Here is a 10,304-nt window from a genome sequence, read left to right on the forward strand (position 1 = left end):
GAAGGCCAGCCCTGTGTTCCTAGGGAACTGTTCACCAGGATAGTGCAGCGCCCCCGGCTAACTACATTGACAATTTTATGTCCTGTAGTTAAGTGAACTTATCTCTAGCAGATTTATCTTAATTTTTACAAAACGTCCGTAAGTATTAGCAGTTTCCAAAGGAGTGTGCTTCTCAGTCACTGAGTCAATTCCCTGATAAGCAGTTTGAAGTCATAGTGAACCGCTTGTATACATTTCTACTCCTGTATAGTCTGCCACATGGTCTTTCTACAATCGTGGTTTCTACTCTCTGAGTTTCTGGTGAATCTCCCTCACACAGGCTTGTCCCTGCTCATGTGTGTGAGCTCTCAGGTGGAGGTATCCTTTGGTATGCGGGAGTGTGGTTCTGGGACCACCTGGACACCAAAGTCTGCAGGTTGTTGAGTCCCTGGGTAAAGTAGATTCGCAACTGTGCAGAGCCTACATAACCTCACCTCAGTTATCTTTAATGGTTAATACCATATAAATGCAATGTGAAGAGTTGTCATATTGTACCACTCAGGGACAACAAGAAAACCGTACATATTCGGCACAGACGAAGCCTTTTCCTAAGTGGCTCTGGCTGGCTGGATCCTGGGAGGTGGGACAGACGGATGGATGCCGAGGGCCAACTGCATGACAGCTGGACTCCACCCAGCAGTCCTCTCAATGGCTGTACAGCAGCCTCCCCATGTCGACTACGCTCCCACTCCCCCGTCTGTGGACTCTCTGATGGCTGTTGAACGCTGACTTGTGGTAGAACTTCTTCCCGCACTCTGTGCACTCATAGGGCTTCTCGCCCGAGTGGGTCCTGTAGTGCACGGTGAGGTAGGACATCCGGGAGAAGGCTTTGCCACACTCGGTACACTCAAAGGGCTTCTCCCCCGAGTGGATCCTGTGGTGGATAGTGAGATACGACATCTGAGAAAAGCACTTGCCACACTCGTAGCACTCGTAGGCCTTTTCTCCCGTGTGCGTGCGCTGGTGTCTGTTCAGGGCTGAGTTCTGGCAGAAGGTCTTCCCGCACTCGCTGCACTCGTAGGGCTTCTCCCCCGAGTGGATCCGGTGGTGGATGGTGAGGTAGGACATCTGGGAGAAGAACTTGCCGCATATGTAACACTCGTACGGCTTCTCCCCTCTGTGAATCCGCCGGTGGCGACAGAGGGCTGAATTTTGGTAGAAGGTCTTCCCGCACTCGCTGCACTCGTAGGGCTTCACTCCCGAGTGCGTCCTGTGATGCACCGTGAGGTAGGACAGCTGTGAGAACAGCTTCCCGCACTCGCGGCACTCGTACGGCTTCTCGCCCGTGTGCACCCTCTGATGCCGCATGAGGGCCGAGTTCAGGTAGAAGGTCTTCCCGCACTCGCGGCACTCGTAGGGCTTCTCGCCCGAGTGCGTCCTGTAGTGCACCGTGAGGTAGGACAGCCGGGAGAAGAACTTGCCGCACTCGTTGCACTCGTAGGGCTTCTCCCCGGTGTGCGTCCGCGTGTGCGTGGTGAGCGTGGACTTGCGGCAGAAGCACTTCCCGCACTCGCTGCACTTGTAGAGCTTCACGCCCGTGTGGATCTTCTGGTGGTCGTTCAGCGCCGACTTCTGGGAGAACGTCTTGCCGCAGTCGTGGCACACGTAGGGCCGCTCCCCCGAGTGCGTGCGCTGGTGCTGCGTCAGGTGCGTCTTCTGGCAGAAGGCCTTGCCGCAGTAGCTGCACTCGTACGGCTTCTCGCCCGAGTGCGTGCGCTGGTGCTGGATGAGGTGCAGCTTCTGGTAGAAGGTCTTCCCGCACTCGGCGCACTCGTAGGGCTTCTCCCCGGTGTGCGTCCTCTGGTGGACGGTGAGCGTCCCCTTCTGGCAGAAGGACTTCCCACACTGAGCACACTTGAAAGGCTTCTCCCCGGTGTGCGTCCTCTGGTGGATGATGAATTTGGACTTTTTACAGAAGGACTTCCCACACGCGTGGCACTCGTAGGGCTTCATCTCCATGTGGGCGCTCTGGTGGACGCTGAGGTCGGCCACGTGGAGGAAAGCGAGCTCAGATCCAGGCCAGCCGCAGGGCTTCTCGTCCGCGCGGCTAACACACACGGCGCTCTTCGGGAAGGACTTCTGGCAGTCAACATACTCAAAGGGCGTCTCCAACATACGCACTTTCTGATAAATATTTCCTCCTCTCAGAGCGCCCTCGTCTTCATTTTGACTAAACTCGTAAGAAGCGTCTCCTGGATGTGTTTTCTCGAGCTTGGCGTGGAGGAGGGACTTCCCACACCCGGCACACACATCGGGCTGCAGTTCCGCATAGCTCCCGTCGCTGCGAATGAACTCGGAGACGCCGGCCATGCTCTCTTCACAGGACTCACACCTGGGGATGGCGCTTCGTGAGGGGACACGCCTGGTCTCCACACTAATGGCTTTACCACAGACTGCACCTGTCTTTCCACCCAGGCTTTTGTCTCTGAAAGCAGTTGACCGTGACGCTTTCTGCTTGTCTCCCTGGACTGTCTCCATCGCGTCATTCACTTCCCAGATTTCACCTGAAAAGAGGCAGAAGGAACTGTGAGGTGTAGTCTAAGACGGAAACACGGCCTGTCGCCCTGAGCCTGGCGGCACAGCCCTGTGGGAACTCACCCTCCGCATGCTTTTGGGAATAGCACGCACGTCAACATTGGTGGGGAAGGAAGCGAACTCAGGAAACACAGCACCTGTGATCTGGGCTACTTTGTGCAATTTTGTTCACAGACCCAGAGCAATGGCTTGGTAAAAGGAAATGTTGGCTAAAAGGCCGATGAAAGAAATCAGAGCCAACAGGGAGAGCCTCAGGACAGCCAGGAGCAGCATTGCACAAGAAAGAGAACGAGATATATGGAAACTATGGCCCGGCTTGGTGTCCAGCAAGCACTTTTCTCCACATCACTTGACATGGGGACAGAGGCCAGACTCTGAGGCCCTGTGGACCACACTGACACACTTGTGCCACGTCACTACTGTGCCTTCTTCCATGACACACAGTAGTGTCACGTTAAGTGTTTTGCCTACATTTTTCTCATGTTCAGAACCTGGGCATTCCCTGAGTCTCACTTGGATGGCGAGTTCTGGAACACCTATGTGGAACAGGAAGTATCAGATGGCACAGAAAAAGATGTTATCTGCTGAAAGATTCGACTTTTAAAGAAAAATATTCTACCAGTGCTGTGGTTTAAGACTGAACTCAGGGGCCGGTGTGGTGGCGTATCCCTTTAATCCCAGCACTTGGGAGGCAGATGGATTTGAGTTCAAGGCCAGCCTGGTCTACAAAGCGAGTACAGGATAGTCAAGGCTACACAGAGAAACCTTGTCTTAAAAAACAAAAGACTGGTCGGGCATGGTGGTGTACGCCTTTAATCCTAGCACTTGGGAGGCAGAGGCAGGTGGATCGCTTCTTGCCTACATTTACTGCAGAGAAGAGTGACACCGAGTAACGGCAGGAGTCGGGAAGGAGAAAACTCCCAGCCTCACTATGTGGGATGCACAAGTCATCTTAGTGAGACCTAACGCTGCAGAGAGGAAACTCCGTGATAGAAAGAAGACAGGAAGACCTCGGGCTGAGGGCGGCTCGTGAGTGCTCAGGAAGCTACTTCTTACAGGCAGCACAGAGCCAGGGCTGTGGCAAGCGCCAGGAGACACGGGACTTAAGCAGGGTTATGTTGTAAGGGACCAACCAGGTACTTCAGGTAAGAGTCTTTCCAAGCTAGTTAGGATTTACAGAAACCAGGCACATTTCATACGTTAAGACAGAGGGTTAAGCGAGATATTTCCTGAGGGAGAAAAGTCACTCTGGAGACTGGCGCCACCTGATGAGCACTGTGAGGCTGTGAGGGCCGTGATGAGAAATGAGAACAGTGCAACTGAGTCATCAGGAGACAGGAGAGGAGCTCAGTGACTATGAACTGGAAGTTCATGACCAATTTTCATACACAGCAAGAGCGAGAGAAACACAGTTATCAGAGAAACAAACAAACAAACACCTCTGCGGAATCATGACACCAGGGGACGCAGGTGGAACAAAAGCTTTCCTAAATATTTAAGAAGGTGGAAAGAAAAAAAAAAAAAAATCAAATGTCATTTATGTGCACAGTACAACAGAGCATCATTTAAGGGCCTGGGGATAAATCTGTAAGTATGAGCCGTAGGACTGGATTTCAACAATGACTGGCCTTACCAAAGAATAGGAAAAGTGCCAGCAGAGGGAGGGAGGGGCCAGGGCCAAACGGTTTAGGACAGGGATTTTGTAGTTCAAAGACAATAACAAGGCGGGAGGTGAAATGGCTCACTGCATAAAGGGGCTTGCGGCTCAGACCGAGCAAACTAGCTTCCCCCTCAGCTCCCACATAAAGGCAGGACAGGATCAACCACAAGTTATTTAATGACCTCAGATGCATTGTGTTCAACCCATTCACACACTCTCTCAATAATGACAATAGAAAAAGTTAAAGGGGCCGGAGAGACGGCTCATCTGTTAAGAACACTGGCTGCTCCTCCAGAGGACCTGGGTCAGTTCCTAGCACCCAGATCACAGCCACCTGTAACACCAGTCGGAGGACATCCAGCGCCCTCTTGTGCCCTCCACAGGCACTGCATGCACCATCACATGGTGTACATACAAGCAGGCAAAATATACATCTTAGAAAAATAAAAGTTTTTGGTTTTGTTTTTTTAAAGCTGTGATGGTTAATACTGTCACCTTGAGAGAACGTAGGAGTCACCTCTATGCACACTGTGGGGGATTGTCCTGATGAGGTGACATGATGGGAAAGCACCGCCCACTGTGTAGGGCACCAGTCCCTTGGCTAGGGTCCTGGACTGGACATGTGCCCCAGCACTCATCTCCTTGGGCTTCCTGATGGTGGATATGACGTGAGCAGCCGCCTCACGCTCCTGCTGCCGTGACTTCCAGCCTGTGATCAACTGTGCACCCTCAGACTATGAGCCAAATCAACTTTTCTTCCTTAGTGCCTTTTGTGAGGGTTTTTATCACAGCACAGGAAAATGGCTAATACAGAGCCCAAAGCACTTCAGTCAGAGAGGATGAAAGCAAAATGAAGTAAGGTTAACATCCCAGGAGCTGAAGAAAGCTGGGGTTTGATAATTCACTTATGAGCACCTATTATTGGAAAACTGACAACGGGTGACTCAAAATGCTAAGATCCAAGGCTTAGAGGAAAAAGGAACTATTTTTCTTCCTCCCGCGCCCTCCCCTCCAAAAAGAACCAGGGTCTGTCTGTGTGGTCCTGACTGTCCTGGAACTTGCTTTGTAGAGAGCTACCTGCTCTGCCTCGGGATTAGACATGCACCTCCCACAGCCTGTTAGGAACCTTTGGCTCTGGTTGTGGTAACTAGGGGCAAACTCTGTAACCACGTGCTTTCACGGCGAAGGAAGAGACCTTTAGGAGTGACTACCGACACTGACTTCTAAAGCTTAGGGTGATCAGAAGGTTCCTGAGAGAAACTCCCCAGCTGCTATCCCCTCTCTGCCTCCACTAGCACACCTGGACAGCTCTGAGGTGAGAACAGTCCTTCTACTGTCCACGGCTCTTCTCCTTGCTCCAACTTGATGATAACGTCCGGTTTGATAACGTGATACCCTGTTAACGAGAAATAAAAACCAGCTCAAGCCTGTCTGTGCGGCTTCCGGGTTTCTACTGTGCTGGGAAAGTGCAACTGTGCCAGCTGCGCAGCACAGGGGCCCTGATGCCTCACGTTCGCAGAAAGGTCCAGACAAACCGCTCACAGACATCCCACAGGAGTCACAGCTGAGACAGGCTTGCCCACACCTGTGCAGCTGGGAAGGGGGCCTCACCCACACCTGTGCAGCTGGGAAGGGGGCCTCACCCACACCTGAGCGGCTGGGAAGGGGGCCTCACCCACACCTGAGCGGCTGGGAAGGGGGCCTCACCCACACCTGAGCGGCTGGGAAGGGGGCCTCCTCACCCACACCTGAGCGGCTGGGAAGGGGGCCTCACCCACACCTGAGCGGCTGGGAAGGGGGCCTCACCCACACCTGAGCGGCTGGGAAGGGGGCCTCACCCACACCTGAGCGGCTGGGAAGGGGGCCTCACCCACACCTGAGCGGCTGGGAAGGGGGCCTCACCCACACCTGAGCGGCTGGGAAGGGGGCCTCACCCACACCTGAGCGGCTGGGAAGGGGGCCTCACCCACACCTGAGCGGCTGGGAAGGGGGCCTCACCCACACCTGAGCGGCTGGGAAGGGGGCCTCACCCACACCTGAGCGGCTGGGAAGGGGGCCTCACCCACACCTGAGCGGCTGGGAAGGGGGCCTCACCCACACCTGAGCGGCTGGGAAGGGGGCCTCGCCCACACCTGAGCGGCTGGGAAGGGGGCCTCACCCACAGAGACGAGGTTGCTGTAGTTCTCCAGCATCACGTCCCTGTACGTCGTCTTCTCCTCAGAGTCCAGCTGCTGCCACTCCTCCCGGGTGAAGGCCACTGCCACATCCTTGAACGACAGTGGGCCCTGCAACGGCACGATCAGAATTAGGTCACGAGGAGCAGGCAACTGAAGACAAGAGCTTCCCAAGCTCGCTGGAACAGTGAACCGTGACAGCCACCTATCTTTTTTTACATGACTGACTGAGAAAGGACGGTATGCCTATCAAAAACACACTGCCTCGGGGGGTGGGAGGTGGGTAAGAGAAAAGTGCTTGCAATACAAGTGTGCATACCAGGGTTTGGGTTTCCAGAAACCCATGCAAATTCCAGGTGTGCATGGCAGCCCATCTGTAGTTCCATCCAGGAAGCCCAGATCGGCTCTCCAGAGGAAGCTGGCTAGAGACTAGCCATGCTGGAGAGCTTGGTGCCTCAATAAGAGATCCTTCCTCAATGAGTAAAGTAGAAGGGTGACTGGTGATTCCCAGCACCGACCCTGGGCCTCCACATGCATGCACACATACGCCAACTAGGCATATACACAAATGCATGTAATACACACACATGAAAATTAGAAAGAAAAAACCCCCACTGCCTTAGGGCTCATTTATACACATTAAGAAAGCACTGGGCGCCAGGCATGGTGGCACACGCCTGTAATTCCAGCACACGGGAGGCAGAGGCAGGCGGATCTCTGTGAGTTCAAGGCCAGCCTGGTCTACAAAGAGAGTCCAGGACACCTAAGGCTACAGAGAAACCACTCTGTCTTGAAAAACCAAAAAGAGAGAGAAGAAAAAGAAAACACTGGGCTTGAAACTGCAAGCCAGGAACAAGCCTAGCTGTTAGGGATGCAAAACCCACCGGAAGCAGTTCCCATGGTTGAGGAGCTCAGACCAAGCGACACCCATGCGTCCTAGGGATCTGCTGCTCTTTGAAGCTCTCTCCATCTTGTCTGCTGTGCACAAACAATGCTGTTCCCGTCCCTGCTCTCCTCCTCCCCGCTCTCCTCCTCCGGCACTTCCTGGTGCCCTCCGCTAGCCTCTCTCCACTACATAGTCAGAGCACTGGCTGTGCTGATGGAGAGCCTGCCTGCATGCACAGGTAGGTTAACTGCCCTCTGTGTACCAATGCCTCTCGTCCAAGTCTCTCTGCTGCATTCCAGACATGAAGGCCCGGTGCTTCAACTAACATTCTGCATAAATCAATGCCAGAGCCTGGTGACACAGGTAATCGTGCTCTCATGGTCCCCTGACTCCTCCTTCCGAGGCTGTCACTCCAGGCAGGTTATCACACCCACCTGGCATTCCCGTGGAATTCTAAAAACCTGAACTGCAGTCCACACACTTGTGGGGCACGTGCTTTAACCACTGAGCCTCAGCCTCAGCTCCCCAAACCTCCTTTCAGTGTTTTAACTTTTGGATAAAACGTTTCCTTCAGAAACACACACACCAGTGCGACAGCTGCTTCCTGCGAACACTGGTGGCAGTGGCCATCATACGGGAAGCACTCAGCACAGTGAAGTAGACTACAGTGGTATCTAAGTTATTGTTGGCTGTCGACTGTGCGTTATTACAAATACACATTAACCACATGAGAAAGATGCGTCAAGCCAGCGACCTGTGAGCCAGTTTTCAGGAGAGGAAGAAAGAAGTGAAATCGCTGCTTCGGGAAAGAAACATAAAATACAAGTGTCTGAGAAGGAGAACTACAAAGGCCAGCAAGGCGGCTCGGCAGGCGAAGGTGCCTGCCACCAAATCTGGTAAGCTGAGTTTACACTCCATGACCCGACTTCTGAAAAGTTGGCCTCTGACCTCCACACACCCAACATGGCATGTGCACACCCACACAATAATTCAAACAAACAAACAAACAACAAAAAGCAACCCAGACAGGAAGATAAAACAAGACCACAGATCTGTGGCGATGTAGGGGTGAGCCGGCAGAATCTGTCTTATCGTAGATGAATTTCTCTTACATTAAACGCATGCAGGGACCAGCTCTGCACTGAGAACACACTCACACACACGCCCGTCACTCCCCTGTAGAGATTGCCAACCCGTGTGTTTCCATTTGAGACTTTCGCACGAAGGGAACCTAAGTGAGCTTCTGAAAAGGAATATCCGATTCTTCGGAGAATACTGGTACCTAGGACAGTCCACTTGCATTTCTGTCTACAGAGACAGCTAAAGATAGGTCAATAGTGTGTGTGTGTGTGTGTGTGTGTGTGTGTGTGTGTGTGTGTGTCTGTGCGCGTGTGCGTGCGTACACACCCCTGGAGAGCTGGGGCTATAGTTCAGTTCAAGGGTACCCTCCATCATGAGGACAGTAAGCCACAGTGCCTCCACAAGCAGGACACAGAGAGAGAAGGCGGCACATTTGCTAGCACTCAAGACACCTGTTCTATTTCATGCAGTCTAGGATACCTGGGGAACAGCCTTACTCCCAATAAACTGTGTTTCCCCAAATCAATGAATGTCACCAAGTCAATCCCTCCCCAGGTCCCCAGGGGCTCATCTCTTCCCCATCATAAAACTCTTTCCAGGCCATGCTCCCGGGAGACAGTGGCACCACAGCAATTCTGACTACTGTCCACGTGCGCTTTGTCTAACTTTTATCTATTCCTATCATATCGATTTTCCCTTTTAAAGTCTGGACTGCTCTCTGCCTCTTCAAGTGTGGTAAACCAAATTAGGCAATGCAGATGTGAACAGAAACAAAACAAAACTTACCAAGGGTGTACTCATCTTCTGATTTTCCTGGAGGAAAAACCCGCAGCAGAGGAAAACCTAAAGGAGAGTTGGGTCTGGGGAAGGGAAAAACGAAGTCATTATGAGTGGGTGTGGAAAAGGGGGTTCTTCTGCATAAAAACCTACAGGAATATACCAAGAAGGAAACCTTATGGGTGGTGGGGTCTGATTGGCTTTCAAAAGGACTAGAGAATTGTAACCATGCGTTGCTATGTGGGGAATGAATGAGCGCAACTGTCATGACGAACTAACGAGAAACGCTAGTTAAATAATTTGCATTTAGTATGGGATACAAAGGAATACTCCCAGGCCGCTCTGAAAACAAAAGAGTCAACCTGGCGGGAACTGTATATTAAAATTAAGCGACAGTGGGACTATGACTGTAATGCTGCGGGAAGGGCCCGCGGCCTGGAAACTTAACACTCCGACTAACAAACCTCTGCATGACTTCGGTTAAGTCACCGGCCGTCGCAGACCCACAGTCTTCCCTCAGGGGCAGAGGCAAAAAACAAAACAACTTTTCCCCGAACTAGATCTTATGACGCTGCGGTGGCCCGACCCGGGGGAGCCAGTAGACAAGAGCAATGGTGCCAATGGCGCCGAGTGACATCACGGGAATCCGAAGCCATGAGAGGCAGGGGTGGCTTAGCGAGGTAGGAGGAGTGTGGACTGCGCCTCCGGCTGACCCCCTCCTATGCCTCGTCCTCGAGCCGTCTACGCAGCCCAAAGCCGTGCAGCCTCCGGGCGATCACCCCGACCGATGCGACCTTCCCGGAGCCGAGCTTCGCGCAGGCGCCCATCGATCAGGGCCCCCCTCCCTGGCCCCCGCAAGCAATCAGCCAGACCCAGTCTCCCTCCCTCCCTCCCTCCCACGGCCCCCCACTCTGCACCCTCAGGCCTCACCTAGGAAACCTCGCCGCCCTGTCAGCCCGGCCCTCGGCTTCCCCTCGGCCTGCAACGCCGCGTCCACCCACTGCCGACCCGGATGCACCGGCCTGGCGGCCCCCCGCAGGCTCCGCGACTCCAGCTCGCGGGAGCCAAATCACCGGGTGCGAGGGTGGAGACCCAGGCCGCAGGAAGCCAGGGCTGCGCGGCGGTCCTGCGCTTGCGCGAGCACGCACACAAA

General features: G+C 53.6%; 1 protein-coding gene across 1 annotated transcript; it reads right to left on the reverse strand.

Annotated features, from left to right (window-relative positions):
• Positions 1–652: 652 nt before the first annotated feature.
• Positions 653–9,623, reverse strand: Znf12 (zinc finger protein 12). The gene is made up of 4 exons (XM_051162111.1): positions 9,616–9,623; positions 9,161–9,234; positions 6,393–6,587; positions 653–2,543 (listed from the first exon to the last, which is right to left on the reverse strand). The coding sequence occupies exons 1-4, from the start codon at positions 9,621–9,623 to the stop codon at positions 685–687; spliced, it is 2,136 nt and encodes a 711-aa protein (XP_051018068.1). The 3' UTR covers positions 653–684.
• Positions 9,624–10,304: the final 681 nt, after the last annotated feature.

This window comes from Acomys russatus, chromosome 19, assembly GCF_903995435.1.
Source record: "Acomys russatus chromosome 19, mAcoRus1.1, whole genome shotgun sequence".
Classification (NCBI taxonomy): domain Eukaryota; kingdom Metazoa; phylum Chordata; class Mammalia; order Rodentia; family Muridae; genus Acomys; species Acomys russatus.

Coding starts and splice junctions, on each gene's coding strand:
- Znf12 (XM_051162111.1), bottom strand. Junction 6,588..9,160: donor AGAAGATGAGTACACCCTTG/GTAAGTTTTGTT, acceptor TCACTGTTCCAG/CGAGCTTGGGAAGCTCTTGT. Junction 2,544..6,392: donor CAGCAACCTCGTCTCTGTGG/GTGAGGCCCCCT, acceptor GCCTCTTTTCAG/GTGAAATCTGGGAAGTGAAT.